Source organism: Pantherophis guttatus, chromosome 5 (assembly GCF_059756535.1).
Source record: "Pantherophis guttatus breed Tessera chromosome 5, ASM5975653v1, whole genome shotgun sequence".
In the NCBI taxonomy this organism is placed as follows: Eukaryota; Metazoa; Chordata; class Lepidosauria; order Squamata; family Colubridae; genus Pantherophis; species Pantherophis guttatus.
This window is the reverse complement of record NC_142067.1, coordinates 90,814,396-90,833,858: the sequence shown is the minus strand read 5'-3', so window position 1 is coordinate 90,833,858 and position 19,463 is coordinate 90,814,396. Positions and strand designations below refer to the sequence as shown.

The following is a 19,463-nucleotide window of genomic DNA, read 5'->3' as shown; positions in this document are numbered from 1 at the left end:
AAGATCGGCTTCTATGGAATCTAAGAACTGTGCAGGGTGGTAGAAAATATAAGTGTGTTTATTTATTTAAATATTTATAGAGCTATCCGTCTATAAGACAACTCTGAACAGCTCACAACAGCAAAGCCACGAAAAAGTGGAAACAATAAAACAAGGCTCTCACCTTACTTAAACCAATCTCTAGGGAAAGAACCAGTTCTTTATGTCCTTCCAGAAGGCTAAAAGGGTGGGGACTTCCCAGATCCCTGGAGGGAGGCTTTTCCACATGCTTTAGAAAGGGTGTGCATCCTAGATCTCATTAGATATCAGTATTTAGGCAAACAATGCCCTGTTTGATGGAGGGGACAGATACCCCCAGTGAGATGCAGTCTAGCAAATAATCTGGACCCTTGCCATTAAATGTGACAACCAGGAAAAAAAACCTAGGAGCCTGAAAGGCTAGTGGGATGGATGGATGGATGGATGGATGGATGGATGGATGGATGGATGGATGGATGGATTGGGGAGAGGAAGAGAGAGAGACTTATTCTGCCCTTTTGTTGTAATAGCTTATTTTCTATCCTTTCTATTGATGGCAGCTGGCCTTTTCGGTTCCCAGGCTCCCTGCTTGCCAGCTCTAATTGTCATAGACGAAAAACTGGGAGATAAATATAGCATCGCTTGATAGAAAGTCTTACACAGTAAACAAAAGCATTCAATATAAGATTTATTTTAAAAAAGCTTTCAAAGCTCTTGAAAGGAGATGAAGTGTCATTAGGTTTATGATACATTGTTCATAAAGCGCCTGCTAGCATTAAAGGATACCATATGAAAGCAAGCATAGATTTTGAGTGTTAATTTTTTGCACTAAATAAGACTTTTCAACCCTAATTAAATGTAATTAGTGTCTATGAAAGGTAATAGGGGGGTTTGATTTATTATATTCCATTATTATTGTTTGCACATCTTTAATGTGTTGTAACATACCCAGGGTCTCTTGATTTGGGAGGTCTAAAAACTATAAACTAAATTGTGCTAAATGACTAAAAGCAAATTTACTAAATGGCATAATGTACTAAAATGGATGAAGATATCTGAGAATTAGTTTACTGTAACTGTTGTTCAGTCATTTATGATTTTGTAATCTGGTGGATTCCATTTTGCCAGTACTTTAACTCCTTCTGCTGCCTTCACAAAATGCATCCCAAAATATTTATAAGCTTCATGAAGAGTCTTTAATGGTTTCTGAGCTTGGTTGTTTTCTTGCAGTTGTTTCATTACCCAAACTAGGTAACATCTTAAGTGCTACTAAGGAATGGGGTTTGCTCAGGGAAACCCCTAATATAGGTTCCTCATCAACTAGAATTCTTTTATTTCATGGAGAACACTGGGAGCCTTTTAACCTTGAGGGAACAAGCCAATATATCTTGTATAGCATTGTAACAGGAGGCCAATAAGGAGTTAGGTCCAGATTAATCTGACTCTCATTCAAATCTCAAGCACAACCATCTAAATTATTCCTCCCAAGCATGAGTTGGCATTTGATTAATTGAAGGAGGGAGTGGTTTTCCTAGTCCTCTAGTTATATGCCAAAAAAGGCATGTATCTTTCATCCTAACTGATTGAATTAATTTGTCCAGGACTCCCTCAATGTCACATCTTTCTTTATATTAAAAAGGCATTCTACTAAGCCTTTAAATATCCCATCAAACAGTTTTGTTTTTTTTTTATAATCCTATTTCTGGACTAAAGCTAAAGTCCATTGATAAGAACTGTTTTCAGGTTGGCAGTTAAAGTTTCAAACCAGTCCAAATATGATCTTTTGGGTTTATTTCTAAAAGGTATACATGAATTTCTAAAGTTTCTGTGGGTAGATCTTAAATCTTTCTCACATCCAGCCAACAAAATGATATCATCAGTATATAAGTTTTGGATGTTTCTTCTAACAATTTTAAATTCAAATACCTATTTCTGCCTATGATTCAATATATAAGATGACATTATACTACCTTAATGCACTCCTCTCTCATCCTAACCCATTTGTTGCTCTATAATAGGTTCTAGCTGTTTGTGGTCCTCATATAAATTCTCCAACAAGTAGATAAGGTCAACTGGTGCAACCATGTTTTTAAAGGTTATCCAGTTTGTTGTGGTTTACATAATCAAAAAGCTCTCTTCAATCAATGAAGCAAACAACAACAACAACAAAATTTTTGGAATTTTTTTATCTTTTCCATTGTTCACCAGATGTTAAAGGTATAATTCAGAAACTGCTGGATCTTCTGAATCCAGTATGTATATATGGCATCAAGGAACACTGCACTAGAATCTAGTTCAGATGAAGAATTCTGTCAGTTCTTCCAAAATTAATACTTTCTAAATATGGATTATAATTTCCATTATTTTCAGCTAGTATACTTAATGATTTATCATTTTAATTTAGTTAATTAATTTTATTTCTCTTGTACTTCCTTTGGAAAGAAGACCAATTAAATGATCAGAAATCAATGCAATAATTTATATTACAAAGATATGGTGCTATTAACATCTATTTGTGTCATAATTAGAATACAGCATCATCTAGGATACAGGATATCAATCAGGACAGGATGTAAGTATAGCTTTCTTTCTATGCAAATATACACTACCCAAAATTCCAGTCCTCTGATATTACATAAAAAATATTTGTCATATGTCGCATGGATGGGATATAGCCATGAGTCTGATCTTGTCCAAGCAATTTGCAAGAATCCCTATTTCCATTCTGCTAGCCTCTCATAATAATAGCCCTCTTTTAACACATATACTTAAGAAGTATCTTTTTCATCCTTACATATTAGATCCATTTTCAATTACATCTATTTACTGGTAGATCTCCATTTACACTGCAAATGAAAAAAGCAGACATATGGTGCTTTTTTAAAACTTTCAATTTGTTTGTTTGTTTGTTATACAGAACAAGCATCCACTATAATCATAATCAACATATGCAGATCAAGCAACTCAGCCAGCAAATTAACATTCCCATTCAGTTCTGTTTAAAAAGAGTCATGGATATGAAATCAAATCTTTTCACTTTTTCAGTCTAAGCAAAGGAAAAAATTAATATCCAAATAGTGTGGTGGGTACATGAAAGGAAGGAACATCAATGCAAGATTTTTATCTGATCTTTCTCCTTTTCCATCAGTTGCTACAGAGTGATTTATTTATTGAAGTCTTCTTTAATCTCTTAATAGTCATTTCAGACTACATATTGTACATTAATAATTATTACTGATCATTAAAAACTCTTGTGCATTTTGTTTCATACTGGTATAGTTTAAACTAAATTACTAAACTCTCTACCAAAGTGTGGAAAAATGAGCGGTCATTTACTAATGCAGTTTGATTTGAATTCACTCAATTTCTTTTAATCAGTCTATACATTCTCATCTTCAATATTGAGAAATGTTATTAAAATTAACAAATTAAAATTAACAACAACATCTTGAAACCACACTTGAAATTGGTTTGGAAATCATGATTCTTTAAAAAATGTATTGTTATCAATGTATAAGCCTTTTGCAATCCAATTACAGAAAAATAAATGTAGCAACTTTTTCATAAACAGATGTTTCTATAAAATAATGCAAAATATTATACCTTCAAGTCACTTATCACACAATAAATGAACTTTTTTATTTCAAGAGTTATAAAAAGGATTAGCAATCACAGCCTATTTTATTTTAATTTTAGCTGCACAAAACCACTAATAACCTTGATGGAATAACTTATTTTCAGTTTGCTCCCTAGCTGATGACTAAATAAGCACTTTGTTACTAGAATTCCATCCTTTTATTTTTTTGAGCAATTTCTACTGACAAAACATAAGCAGTTCTATTGAGCTCATACACTTGGCCAATAAAACGAATGAATAACATACTGTATAACAAAATGTTAGACTCTACAATGGAAACTTTCTAGTATAAATATATCATCTCTTTATACAACAAAAGGAATATTTGTATAACTTTTTTCTAATGTATTTTTTGTATTTAACTATGGTCATTTGAGATTTTTTGAGCAGATAAAATGTCATTATTTTGCTAATCTACAATATGTCACTAGGGAAAGAGGATTAAAACAACATTTTCCATGCTGTAATATAGGCCTAAATACAAAAGTTTTATAAGATACAGTAGGTGATGTAATTTATTGTCTATCAGATGATACAACTTGTTACCATTATATAATAAAAATAAAAAGCAGGAAAAAATGTTTTCTCAGACCAGTTATTTCTTTCAAAATAAACATCTTAAAGAACAAAAAAATTCAGAGAAAGATGGAACAACAATTCAATAATCATCTTAATACTTACTTTAATTCTAATGCTTAAGACTTTAACTCTTGACTAAACTGTCAAAACACAGGTAAGTGTATTTATAAATTTTGTTTTAAAAAATCACAATTAGTTTCTAACTAGATAACTATTCAAAGATATTATTCTGTAATAATTTCTAATCTTGTCCTTAATTTCCATATTCGTATAAATATCAAACAGGAATTCATCACCAGGCCCTCCCATGATAAAGAGTCTAGAACAGCGATGGCTAACCTTTTTGCCATCGCGTGCCAGGAGAGGGAGAGCGGGGGAGGGTCGCGCGCGCATGTGCCCACGCACATGTGTGCACAACCCCCTCCCCCCTCCCCTCTGCTCCTGGCACATGATGGCCTGGTGGGCCCGTTTTTCTTTCTTACCTGGTTCCAGATCCTCTCTGTGTATCTGGGAACGGCGAAAACAGCCTTTCCCACTCCCTTGGAGGCCCTACGGAGGCTGAAAAGGCCCATTTCCCGACTCCCGGTGGGACAGGAAGTGACATTTTTTGCTGTCCCCAGCCTCCAGAACCTCTCTAGGAGTCTCTAGGAGCGTCTTTAGGAGTCTGTAGGAGCCTCTCTAGGAGTCTCTGGAGGCTGGGGACATATTAGTGGCGTGCCCACTAATATGGCTCCGCGTGCCACCTGTGCACACGTGCCATAGGTTCGCCATCACGGGTCTAGAACAATTACTGAATCAAAACTTCAAGAATCACCAGATCTTTCTTTTTCCAACAAACACCATTTTAAAGTTTAGCAAATTTTATGTCACAATTAAATCATGAACAAAATCTTTCTAGATTAAAAAAAGTTACATTGTCAAAAAATAGTTTAAACAGAACTGGATGAGCCTATAAAGATTTTGAAAACAGGTCACTTTATATTTGAAAAAAGGAAACGTGAAGATAAATTTGTTGCTATCCAAAAGAATTTGAATAACTATCGATAAATCTATTATGGCAGGAAAATATTTTAGTCAATTTGAATTTTTTGAATATCTTTGATACATTTACAACAGATATAAACAATAATCAGGTAATAAAATTAACACATTAAATAGGTAGTCGCATTTGAAGTCTCCAGACCTTACTAGCATATGAGAGAGAATTGGGGGTGGGAAGAAAATGGGAAGGCTAGTTGTCAAAAGATATGATATTTGTAGTTTGGTCAAATGGTTAAGACACTAAGCTAGAAAGCAGGAGACCATAAGTTCAAGTCCTGCCTTAGCCATGAAAGCCAGTTGGGTGATCTTGCGCCAGTCACTCTTTCTCAATCACTCAGTCACTCTCTTTCTCACTTCAAACGTTTGTAAGTAAGCATGATATATTTTCAGGATATTGTCTTGCAGATGAAGAAGACAACTCACTATTTGGGGTTTATTTGATTAGTCCTAATAAAGGTATCACTCTTGTTATTTTATAGTAATTTCACTTCTTGCCTTGTATGAATATGGTTTTTAAAATATATTTTAATCATACATACACACATACATTTGGAACATTTCTTTCAATATTTTCTATTTCAACAAAGGTGTTTATGATTTTATCATTACTTTCACAAGTGTTTCAAAATGCAAACTATATGTTGTTTTGATTTTAAAAACTAAAGGCAGTCTACTGGTCATCAGCTCAATACCAGAAAAACTTACATTTTCCAAGCAATAATTTTTCTTTGCTTACTTAATAGAACTTTGCACTAGCAAAGCAAGCTGTATGTAACAATTCTTTTGTATTTGTATTTATATTTCTTCTCCAACTGCAACCTTCTTAAACCTGTTCAATATCTATAACTTAAATGTTTTCCTAATTATGTCAAATATTCTTCTTCAAGCCTCTATGTTACAAAGCAATCTTCTTCTGAGGGAAATTACTAGATTTAAAATGCTATTCAGATATTTCTGGAGGGATTTAACAAACAAGATAAAAACATGCAATTAACAGATAATAACACAACAATAATACCTATTATAACGTGCATTCCAAGTCTTGCCAAATTCTTCACAGTATGGTAACCAATTCCTTTAATTCCTCCAGTTACCATGGCAACATTACCATTTTGTAGAGGAAAAACTGCCCAAAAAGACAAAATAAAATAGTTAGGAACTGTTTTGCAACAAAAAAATTGCTCATCAAAACAGAAGTATCACTGACCAACATTTCACATGTTAATTACAATGATGCTTGTAGTTGCAACTGTTTCCCAAGGCACTTTATATAGCAATACAATGATAAAAAAATATTTTTTAAAAAAAATCAATATTATCAAATTTTATATTTTTTGAAATGTTTCTCAATCACATTTTAATAAATGGCCCAAAACCTGACTGTTGCAGCTGAAAATAATTATTATTATAATAATGTAATGTACGATTTAACTTCGTGATTTTAATATACAATGCCACATTAAATAAAACCAGTGAACTACATTGAAATGGTATATTAGGTATATCGGTCACTTTCATGAATAAAAGCAAATATACCTGTCCCAGGATAATGTCTCAAGATCGAATCTGGGTTGGTCACCCGGACCAGAGGTTTAGTCTTCTGAGCTTTCAGATTCGTGCTGGAGCCCATCTTCAAGTAAATTCTCTCTACTGGAATATGTGCTTTGGGCTATTCTGTGAGTTGTATTGGTATCTTGAGTAACTTTGGAGCTCGAATTTGAATATGAACTTTGGCAATCTTTATAAAGTGAAAAATTAATGAAATGTCTAAATACATGGAATTGGGCACCCAGAAGTTTGTATTAGGAAGCTTTTGGTTTGGTTCTGCAACCCAACAAGACAGACACAGACTTCAGAAGATAATTAGAACTGCAGAAAAAACAATTGCTACCAACCTTCCTTCATTGAGGACTTGTATACTGCATGAGTCAAAAAGAGGGCTGTGAAAATATTTACAGACCCCTCACATCCCGGACATAAACTGTTTCAACTCCTACCCTCAAAACAATGCTATAGAGCACTGCACACAAGAACAACTAGACACAAGAACAGTTTTTTCCTGAATGCCATCATTCTGCTAAACAAATAATTCCTTCAACACTGTCAAACTATTTACTAAGTCTGCACTACTATTAATCGTCTCATTGTTCCCACCACCCATCTCCTTATACTTATGACTGTATCCTTGTTGCTGGTATCCTTAAGATTTATATTGATATTGTTTCCTGATTGCTTACTTGTACCCTATGACTATCATTAAGTGTTGTACCTTATGATTCTTGATGAACGTATCTTTTCTTTTATGTACACTGAGAGCATATGCACCAAGACAAATTCCTTGTGTGTCCAATCACACTTGGCCAATAAATTCTATTCTGTTCTATTCTATTCTTGAGGGACTATAGTGCAATAGCTGTAGATCATATGCAGATAACTTACTATTTTAGCTATGAAACAGTAACTTAAGCAAAAGATGTTATATCAGTTATTGAAAGTTAAGTGAAGGACATTGATTAGCATTGAGCTTGCAGCAGGGGTGAAATCCAGCAAGTTCTGACAGGTTCTGGAGAACCGGTAGTGGAAATTTTGAGTTCAGAGAACCGGCAAATACCACTTCTGGCTGGCTCCAGAGTGGGGTGGGAATAGAGATTTTGCAATATCCTTCCTCCAGGAGTGGGGAGGTAATGGGAATTTTGCAGTATCCTTCCCCTGCCACACCCATCAAGCCATGCCCACAGAACCGGTAGTAAAAAATTTGGATTTCACCACTGGCTTGCAGGGATAATATCTCAGTTGTCCAGATCAGGATATTAGGCTTGTAATAAAATTCTTAAGTATTTAAATAATATTTATGTATTGTCAGTTTCCAAGAGTGGAAGAGAAACCTCTTAAGAATATCTTAAGGTTTCTCAGTTAATGGTAAGTTTCAAACTCATATAGCAAAAATGCAAGAACCCAAATGGATTACTTCATACTCAATGGGGAAGTGAAAAGAATGGTGGCATTGTCCGTACTGAGACATAGGTGTGTGGTAGGTACTCCTTTCTTGATAGCTTACTAAAGAATTCAGAAGCTGAATGAACACGCAGCCAAGTTCAGAAGTTTTCCCTTTCAGAAGAATGTTGGATACAGATTATTAGACTACTGTGTTTCCATGCATCTTCTCAATAAAATTGAAAATATGCTAGGCAACAAAGGCAGCAAGTTTGTCTCACAGACTATTAAGAATTTACCACATGGATTCACAATGGGTTTCAGTGAAATGTTGGAGGACTAGATTAGATTTTGGCCTGTTCCTTAACCATAGAATTTTCCTACTGGAAGAGTCAGCTGACCAATTTCTCATTTGGGTATTTGGTGAACAGCTGACTTATGATAGCCAACAGATTGATTAGATAATAATTTGGAGTCCTGTTATCTACAACTAAACAGTGATATACTTACTCTGTTCTGTTAGAATCTGAGCCATATGATCTGTATGAGTCAACAGATTTGCTGACTCTTTGTTTCAATTCCTCTTTTAACTAACTCATTAACTCCATTCAGCCACTATATTCTTGGTGTTCACCTTCCTCTTCCACTTCACTCATTCTCTGTTCTTTCTCCTACATATGGAAAACTCGATTTCAAAGGCAGAATCAATCTCTTAGAAACAGTTTGTTTCTTCAAACAAAAATGTTTACCGTATCCCTTGCAACCGATTATCTATTACTCACTTTTCTATTTCAATTTGTATGTCAAGGCAATAATATAACATATATAATAATATGCAAACATTCACATCTCCACTCAACATATTTTTGGTATTACCAAAGAATTCTCTATGCATTTTTAAATTCATTAAACAACCAAGTAGAAATATTTATCTTGCTCCCTAATATTGAATCACTAAACAGTCCATTGATTTTTCATACATGCTTTATTTCTATCATATACCATATTTATCACACTCACCTTTCTAGCTCTAGTTGCATAAAATGTTCTCTAATTTACATCAATGTTCTTTAACATATATTTTAAAAAGAATGACTTTCTCCCATTCATACATTTTACAATGACTTGCTAAAGAGAAAACTTTTACTCCTTTGCCAGCTTTAAACCATTAAGAATACATCGTGGAGGCAAAAGACAGAGTTATATATTGAGGTCATTTAATGCACAATGCCTGTCTATTTAAATAAGTCCTTCACATCAAAATATAGTTAAATTACAAAGAAAATCAACTGCTTACATTTATAAATTACAGTACTTAATAAATATCTTTCATGATTAGCTTGGAGTTTGCAATTTATTGATATAAAATATTGATAAATAGGTAAATATACTGTTACACAGTTAACATACAAGTAATAGAAGAAAATATAGCTCAGGGTTGATCTGCAGAGTGATTATTTGGCAGTTCTATTTAATTTGATAGAGTACAATGAAAAACAACAAACTATTAATATAATCACAAATCACCTAAATTTGCTTCTTTCGATGTGCTTTTTCATTATATGAAGAGAGTTAGGTTATAATTTGAAATTAATTTTATAAATTCATAAATGTTCAATATTACCAGGGGGTGGAAAAGTTTAGTGGATAAACTAGAGAACTTATGTTGTAGACTATGAGTGTTGTGACAACCAGAAATATTCATACCTCCCACTGTTATATTATAATACAGTACTTGATACATGCACTTAATCAGAGTACATTATGAAATTTGTGGTTGTCATATAGAACTGAATGGCTGAGTTAGAGAGCAAATTTCTCTGTTTTGCTACCTTTTCTGGGATGGTTCCAGTACTTATTTCCAGACATTATTATAATCTGTCACTTTTAACTCTGTAAAGTTCAGACTTTATAAGAAAATCATGTAATGCTCCAAATTTTTAAACTGCCCAGATATATATTTTATGTATTTGCTTAGTTCATAAACTATTTTAATTGCCCAATTGATTCCAGGCAATGTTCAACATATATCAGAAAAATGCAAAACAAATTAACCAATTAAGTGATTAAAATTTTGGAAGTGTTGAAAGCATATTTAACCCAAGGTTTTAGGAGATTATCTAGAAAGAAAGCACAAATAAATAAGCAGTCCTCACGACTGCCTCATATCAATAATGAAGTATAAATGATACTAATTTCATTTTAGAAAGTAAAGAATCCCTTGAGCCCAGTTGATGATTACATATCTGGATATCATTTGCAATTTCCTTCTTCATTTTGTTCTTTATTTTCCAATGTAGCATAAAATCCTGAAATTCCCTTCTGGTTTCCCATCCATAAGATGCAGAGATAACATAGAAGAGATACTGCCACTTTCAGCAGGATGAGGATAAGCAGCTTCACACCGTAAACTTCTCAGAGTCACCTCAAACTATGAGATAGATGGATGGATGGATGGATGGATGGATGGATGGATGGATGGATGGATGGATTGATGAATGAATGAACGAATGAATGAATGAATAACCCTTATTTGTACTCTACTAAGCATTGGAATTGCTCTGATAGTGTTTCTGATAATACATGAAAAAAAAATTAATTATCCTACTTCAAAAAGTTTTTAGAGCGATAGTACAGATAACAAGGTAAATATACATTTTTTTCTTTTAAAAGAACCTACATTCAGAAAAAAAGATTATTCGAACTGACAGATTTTGTCATCCAGCTATTTGTCTTAAAATTATGAACTGTATTAAACACTGGGGGGGGGAATCTGAAAGACTGAAGAATCAGCTGCATTTTACAATAATCTTTGAGGAGAAGGATGAAACAAGACTTAAAAAACAAACAGAAGGGAAATATATTTTTAATATTGAATGAGAGCAACCTCTTCTATGTTGAAAAAGCAGATGAAATATACTGTATTACATTGGACAAAAGCAGGAAGGATCTGAAGATTAGGGTACAAGATTGCCAGCATTTTTGATATACAAGGAAAACAAATGAAAAAAACGCCAGTTTCCCTATAAAGTGCCTTGATAAGAACACTTTTAAAAGCTTAAATTTTTGTAGCAATAAGAAAGCCATCTGAAATTTTTTAAATAGATTGAGTTTGTATATGTGAAACTTCAAATCCTGTTTGTGTGAAAATGTTTTGTGTGTGTTTTTGAACATAATAAATCAAGGGATCTATTACCATACACCTTCCTTTGAAAATTAAGCCCATTTCACTTATTGTTAAAAGATGAAAGACATCAATTTACTGTGGTTTTAGAGCAGAACAGAGGCTGTTGAGACATCTAAAGTCTAATAAATTAGGCAGCATGCAAACATAAATACTGCTGCATTAACAGATTTAGTGAAGTTCAACACCTATATTCCTGTCATTATCTATCTATTCCAGTGCATATATTGCATGTGTTGCAGGCAAAAAAGGGAAATTTTGCAACTAACCCACTCTTTCTGGTCCTTATCAGCAAGTATATAATCAATACAGAAGTTGTCTAAGCAACATATGCCTTGGTAACAATTAGCATAAAATGTATTTGAATACAAGACATGTTTGAATAGCCTTTGCTCATCAGCATTGCAGAGAGTACTCTGAGGTTGAAGTTATATTGTACCTATCATATAAGAATGCTAAAGAAAAGGGAGGGAGGGAGGGAGGGAGGGAGGGAGGGAGGGAGGGAGGAGGAAGGAAGGAAGGGGAGGAAGGAAGGGAGGGAGGGAGGGATGGCAAAATGCATAGTCTTACCATTCATTTATTTTTCCATATTTGTGACACAAATCTAAAGATTATATCTGCCAATCTAAAGATCAGTTAGGCTCATAGATGCAAGTACAGTACATGCCAGCGTTGTAAAGACATACAAGAGAGAAATCTTGTAATTAGAAGATGTAACTTTTACACATGGCCAATAATCACACACACGCACAGTCACTCAAGCACTCGTCACCTCTCATCTGGACTATTGTAACGCTCTCTACATGGGGCTCCCCTTGGGGTACACCCGGAGGCTCCAACTGGTGCAGAATGCGGCTGCGCGGGGGATTATGGGAGCAACGGGGCGCTCCCATGTGACTCCTCTCCTGCGCGAGCTGCATTGGCTTCCGGTGGACTTCCGGGTGCGCTTCAAGGTGTTGGTGATCACCTTTAAAGCGCTCCATGGCTTAGGGCCAGGGTACTTACGGGACCGCCTTCTGCCACCAATAGCCTCCCACCGGCCAGTTCGCTCCCACAGAGAGGGCCTCCTCAGGGTGCCGTCGGCTAGACAATGCCGGCTGGCGACCCCCAGGAGGAGAGCCTTCTCTGTGGTGGCACCTACCCTTTGGAACAATCTTCCCCCCAGAGATACAAGTGATCTCCGACCTCCAGACTTTTCGTCGGGCCCTAAAAACTCATCTCTTTCAGTTAGCCGGTCTCTCTTGATTTTATGATTTTAAGATTGATTTTAAATTTTGATATGGATTTTAAATTAATAAATTTTAAACTATGGGCCAAATTTAATTATTTTAAATCTATTTTTAATCATACTTTATGTATAAATGTTTTATTTTGGCTGTTCACTGCCCTGAGTCCGAAAGGAGAAGGGCTGTATAGAAATTTGAATAATAAATAAATAAATAAATAAATAAATAAATAAATAAATAATACTTTATTACAGCTTAAGCTTTCATGTACTCAGAGCTATCACATATATTAAATTTTATCTTGTATTACAAGTATATAAACACACTATGGCTTAATGTGGGAGATGGAAGAGAAGGAAGAATGATAAAATAAGATGAAAATGAAAGCAGAAGTGGAGATCTTATTAATAGTATCAATGTCTAAATAACAAATCTGCACTATTTAAATTTCTTGTTATTATTTGTATATTCTGATTTTATATTCAATATATTCTCTTTGTATTGCTTCTATTAATTCTGAAAATAAAGTGTTTTTGTTAAAGAAAAAAGCTGAAATCGCATAGCATTTCCTTAAAAATTCAATGTTAAATTACTTTGTAACTGACTATGAAGGTACAAGGACTTCTGACCAGAGATCTGATTCCCTTCCTGGTCAAGCAGGTATAATCATTTTAAGATGTGAACATGAACAAATGAACAGAAAATCTTATAGTTGTTCAGTTTAACACAGCAAAATAAAATAAAATCTGTTTCGTATGCTTCAGCAAACTATTACAATTCAGTATGCATTATCATTATTAAAGAAAATATTTGGGTTCATTCCACTTTTTGTTGGCTTTTTTCATGTTAAAATTTCTAACACTGACAGTTTGTTGTTTATTGTAACACAAATAGTCAAGTTTGTACATAAGAAATTTATTTTGAGGAAAAAATTCAGAGGCATAGACTAAGTACTTCTATAAAATGATATACAGTGTCTCAAAAATCAGGCTCTAAAGACTATTATTATGAACTGGACATTGGTGAAGAGGTATTCTATTCAGTTAAAATCTTAAGAAAACATTTCATGATTTTTACTTCAAAATGTTTATTAAAAATGAAGTATGATTATAAAATTACATAATAGAAATGGAAAGAACAGGAATAGTATTTAGTACAATTTACTAAATATTACAATTATATCATAATTAACTAGAAATATAAAGGCTCATAAAATTAAAAAAAATACATTTTGTATTGTGACCATTTTTCTTTCATTTTTTCCAATTACAGTTGGAATTTTTGAAATGTGATAACCTTTTAAAGACTAGATTTACACAGGAAAATATTGTATGAAAAATCTATATCCACATGTAGAATTTAGAATAACAGATTATTGAACAATTGAAAGTTGTACATTTCACATGGTATCTAAAAATGCTACTAGCTATTAATACTGTGACTATATAGCTCAAAGATTGAATTCTATTTTACGCTATAAAATTTGCATTTCCGATTATAATCTTTTTTTTGTGCCCCATGTTGAAATATAACATAAATAGATGTTAGATGTATTCTAACATGCACAGACTTATTTGTACATTTGTTTCTTTCCTTCTATTACTGGGCATAAGATGCTAAATGAGATAGAAATGAGAACTCTTTATCATACCGTGATCATTTTATAGAAACCAAAGCTCAAAGTGGAATCTATCAGCTATATCTGAATAGAGCAAGCCTAAAACAGCATTCAGAAGACTCTGTCAGACCTTTCTACTTATCTAACAACTATTTAGAATAGGAAATTTCACAATTATACCTATGTCTGCTTTAATAGGTTGATTATCGGTTGAGAAACAATCAAGTGCCTTACTTAATCTACTTATCAACTCTTATTTATAAGAGTACATTCCAGGGCAGAGTTCGTTATATTGGTGACATAAACTGATACACACAAATCTATGTGTCGTGTCTCAAAACTCTTCTCTGCTAATTTTCTACATAGTTAATCATTTCTGGAAAAGAGCATAACTATGAGAAGCATTCAAGAACTGTTTCTGTTGAAATTATCTGTTGAAATTATTCTGTTGAAATTACAATAAATGGTACCTCAAAAAAAAGAGGTAAGCATCAAATTAGAACTAAAAAAAATATCAGCAGAGAAATTCCAACTTCAAAACAGTAAGTGTTATTTCAAAAGACTTTCTAAGTCTATCCTTCCACAGCCTGGTAATTCTCAAGTATGACTATCACTCCAGCAATACACCCATTGTTGAGAAGAGATGTCTGAAGCACTCTACAAATGTCTAGAACATTAATTTTAACACTTATAAGCAAAAATCTACCATGTTTGAGTGACATGAGACACCATGATATTGAACTAGAAGCTAGTAGTAGAAGCTAGTAAATTTCATGTCAGATATGACATAATAAGAACTATTACCATTTGGCACAGATGTTCCCATGCAACAGAAGTTTAGAATTTATGGAATAAATTAGCAAAGCAGATATATCAATGTGATACATCTGGAATGATGCCTAGAAGCATGATGTCACTTTATATAGAGAGGTTTTCTTGAAGGTACAAATGAAAGAAGCACTAAGCTTTGCAAATGATTGCTTGGCAATAGTACAAGATACAAAACTAATGACTTGTAACAATATGGTGATATAATTTAACCTCATATTCATTTGCTGATAGAGCAACCTTAATATTTTTTGCCATTATATTAATTTTGGAAAGGTTACATTTAGTTTATAGCACAGATGACAACACTGCTTTATCATTAATCCTTACCACAAACACAATATGAAGCTCCTGAAAAGAATATTAAAATTCAACTACATCTGAAAGTCTGCAGGTTCCTACAGCTGCATTGTAGCATAGCATACCCAGTACATGTACCAAGATTTCACTATAACCAAATAAAAATAAAAATCCTAACACTTCTATTTAACAAAATAGAAATAATCTGGTTGTCAGAAATAACACGAGTCTATCAAACATTAGATCCTTTACATAATTAATCTCTGATAAATTGACATTTCAAAAGCTTTAAATATTTAAATGTGTGGACACTTATATCAAAACTTTTAAAAATCAAAAATCCTACATCAAAAACACTTTGCATATTGACCTTAAATCATATATTTGCTGAAAATATTGTTTAAAGGGATTGTATAGCAGGTGACTAACCATTTATAAATTACTATTTATACATCCTATTTCTAAATCAATGATAAAATATACCTGTAGCTTTTCCTGACTCTATACTTATAACTTTTATGCCATTTTGTCTTCTTGAATCACAAATCACAACCATGATCCAGACTTACTCACATATTCTACATACAAAACCTACCTACAGTATGTTGAAGTTGTACATTTTTAAAATAGTTATATTTTTTTTGGTTTGGTAATTTAAGACCATTAGCTTTTGTCTGAAAGTCTATTGCTTCTACATGAAGCCATTATCACGCATATTTAAAAAACTGCTGCTCCCATTTGCTGTGTTACTTGGATTGATCATATGATCCTGTTCCAATCCCCACTCTCCTTCATCCTCTTCATCAGGTTCAGCTTCAGATCCACTATGAGTGTTTTCATACAGAAAAACCTGCTCATCTACGTGAGCTGGGGCTAGCCGATTTCTTTTAGCACTAACAACATTGGCTGAAGAACTAAAAAGACGTTCTGGAAAGATCCTTGTAGCTACAATGCACCAGTATTTCTGAAGCACCTTTGGCAAAACAGGAAACAAAGCAAGTCTATCAGACCACCACTTGAGTGGATCTTCACTGAGCCCAAGGACTTTCTGTGACTTGAAATTACTCAGTTCCTCAATAATCTGAGCGTGCCACTCCTCTTGATCTTCAACACTCCCCGTCTGGCAAAATATTTCTGCAAGCATATTATTGATAGCACTAGTAGGAGGAAGCGTGGAAGCAATTGCTGCTTTTTTCACTGGTGGCTCTTCTGACACTGCAAACAATTTTTCCTCAGGCCTCGAAGTATTGTCTTTTATTTTTTCCAGGATACTTTTTGCTTCCTCCAGCACTCTGTTCTCAACCTGTTGTTTTTCAAAAGTCGAAAGAAAGGGCAATTTCTTGTATCTTGGATCTAAGAAAGTTGCAACACTGAGAAACATGTCTATCTCAGGATTATGCTGGTATGTTGCTGATAGTTCCTTGGCAATCACCTCCTTTGCCATGCTTATTTCTTTTAAGTCATTTTCTTTTATACTTAATGTTGTATTTAACAGCATGTGAAGAAGAGGTTTCACCATGCTTATCCTTGGGTACTTGGAAGCAGATATCATCTCAGCTACCTGCTTGAATGGCTGAAGCAAATCCACCAGCCCTTCAATTGTATTCCATTCATTAGCTTCCAGCATCAGGTGGTGATTATTGCTATCTTCCACAAGTACTGCAGCAATGACAAACTGTTGCTCTTTAAGACGTTGCAGCATGGCAAGTGTGCTGCCCCACCAGGAAACACGATCACTCACAAGCATGCAATGCAAACTGTTCTGCTGTTGCTGCTTCTCACTCAACATGTACATGGCTACTGCAGATAGCTGAAAATATTCCACTAGTTTTCGACATCTAGATAGGACACTGCTCAATTTAGGAAGCTGAAAAGCTTGCTGTATACCTGCATTGAAAGTCTGACCTAAGCATGGCATCTGTATTGAGATGTCTAAAAGAGAGCAAGCTTTCACTACATCTTTCCCATTGTCCGTTGTAGCCCCAAAAACTTTGGTATTAATTTCCCATTCAATAAATATCTCATACAGGACTCTTGTAATTGTCTCTGCAGTGTTTTCCTCTGGAACTTCAAATGTTTTTAGGCAACGAGAATTAATAGCCAAGCTGCCAGAAGAACCAGTACTAAGAAAATGAACAGACAATGTTACATAGGATCTATTCTGACTATGACTTCTCCATATATCAGTTGATATGCCACACCACGGAATGTCTGTCAATTCTTTTAACACAATCTCTCTAACGGCAACATATTTTTCAGGAATTCCTTTTGTGCAGAAGTACTTTCTGCAAGGAAGTTCATATCTGGGATCAGCTGTTCTTAAGAGACTCTTAAATGTGGGTTCATCGACAATAGATGGAGGATGTAATCCTTCACAGATTAAACTAATCACTGCTGAGGTCAGCTCTTGATGCTTTTTATTCTCATAATTGTGACTTGTTTTCATAATTAAGTTGTCCTGAACAACCTGCTGAGATGATTCAGGCTTCAGTTTTGAAAATGCAGTTGCAAAAGCCTCTCTCATTTGCTCAGTGTTGCTTTTCACAAATTCACAAAATTCATCTGGGTGATTCTTTTCAAGATGGTAAGAGAGGTTGGATGTATTTCCTGAATAAGCAATCTGTGCCATGCAAATGCGGCAGTAGATCTTCTTCCATTGTAATATACATCCCTCTGCATTGGTATCAAAGCCAAAGTATTTCCATACTTTACTCTTTGCTCTTGGGTGGGCCACTAACTTTAGGTCTGATGGGGAAGTTTCCAAAGTTTTATTCTCCATTGCTTCTTAGCCACTGTCCCAACCCCTTTTGATTCTTCACTCATTAATGAGCACCTGATAAAGGCAGCAGATAAACATAACATGAGAAAGGACTGGTTTGTTCAACGGTACAAAATTAATGCTTCAATAAATATACAAAACCTACCTTATTAATAACAATATTGGAATGTTCCTTTTTGGAAACTGAATAAACGCAATACTATTTCTACATGTTTAATAGTCAGATTTCATGACAAAACATTGGACCAAACTTAATTGCCCTCTGCACAAGAATATGGGATATAACTTGCTAACATTTTGTTATTTTATTTATAAAATTTATTGCCACCCATCTACCTCAAAGTAATTTTGGGCAGCTTACATGCACAGTATTGTAAATACAGTAAGTGCAATAGCCTCCATTGCATGTTTAATTTAAATATGCAGAGAAGAGATCATTACAACACTCTGATGCATCCAAGGATACAACAAAATGTTATCCAATCCCTTTCAACACTAAATAAATGCTTGTCTCTGATCAATTTATGCTACCAGGAATCCATGACTTCAAGAATAGTTTGCTCTACAGGTTCAAGTGTCAGAAAGCTTCTATAGATGATAACTCCAAAAATAACTGCCTTTTCCCCCTGTACCATGAATAAGAGTGTATTAGGGTCTGATTACACTGACCATAAGAAATACTCACCATGGTAAGTGAATATTTGTGATCCTAAACACATAGTACTGCTTAAGACAGTGAGCAAACAAACTTTTGATAAACTGAGAATTTGTGAAATTTATTTTTCCCTTTATGAAACTTTCCAATTGTCATATGCATGGACGTATTTTTCTGGCTATTATTATGAATATGCTTGAATAGCTCTATTATGTTTTTGTTATATTTCACAGTAATATGACATAGAAGCGAGCAGCATTGTAACAAACAGAATTTGGAAGCCCATTTGTTGAATGTTTATCTAGAATCTAACTTAAAACAATGCCTTGTGTTACTGAGAGTTTATTAGAAAGATGAGTTGCGCTGTATTTATTGTGATGCTTTCACAATATAAGGGTCCCTCAATATGTCCAAATGTGTAAACTGCTCTCTGTGGCTAGTAGTAGTTTTGAACTGTTTGCTTTATTTGATGCACATTTGAAGAAGCAAGATGGTTAAAATTCTACAAGCAAGAAGTTTAAACAGAAATTTTAAAAATTCCTCTGAATGGTCATAAGTTCTCCCTATAAGAGTCTTTGAAGCACTATATCCCAAATTAGCATCATGGGAGATGGGTCAACCAGTGATCTCAAAAAAGCTAAACTGGACTGAATCTGGTTACAGT

General features: G+C 34.1%; 2 protein-coding genes across 6 annotated transcripts in view; both read right to left on the bottom strand.

Moving 5' to 3' along the window:
* Nucleotides 1–19,463, bottom strand: part of DHRSX (dehydrogenase/reductase X-linked) — a 122,119-nt gene that overhangs the window by 98,540 nt on the left and 4,116 nt on the right. For 3 of the 4 annotated variants that reach the window (XM_087895303.1, XM_087895300.1, XM_087895301.1), the window contains exon 2: nt 6,294–6,401. The exons of the other annotated variant lie outside the window; for it this stretch is intronic. In XM_087895303.1, coding sequence (XP_087751429.1) covers nt 6,294–6,372 — 79 coding nt within the window. In that variant the 5' untranslated portion in view covers nt 6,373–6,401. The remainder of the gene's footprint in view (nt 1–6,293; nt 6,402–19,463) is intronic. 4 annotated transcript variants of the gene reach the window in all.
* Nucleotides 13,519–19,463, bottom strand: part of ZBED1 (zinc finger BED-type containing 1) — a 33,465-nt gene continuing 27,520 nt past the window's right edge. For both annotated transcript variants that reach the window (XM_034431430.3, XM_034431429.3), the window contains exon 2: nt 13,519–18,198. In XM_034431430.3, coding sequence (XP_034287321.1) covers nt 16,057–18,144 — 2,088 coding nt within the window. In that variant the 5' untranslated portion in view covers nt 18,145–18,198 and the 3' untranslated portion in view covers nt 13,519–16,056. The remainder of the gene's footprint in view (nt 18,199–19,463) is intronic.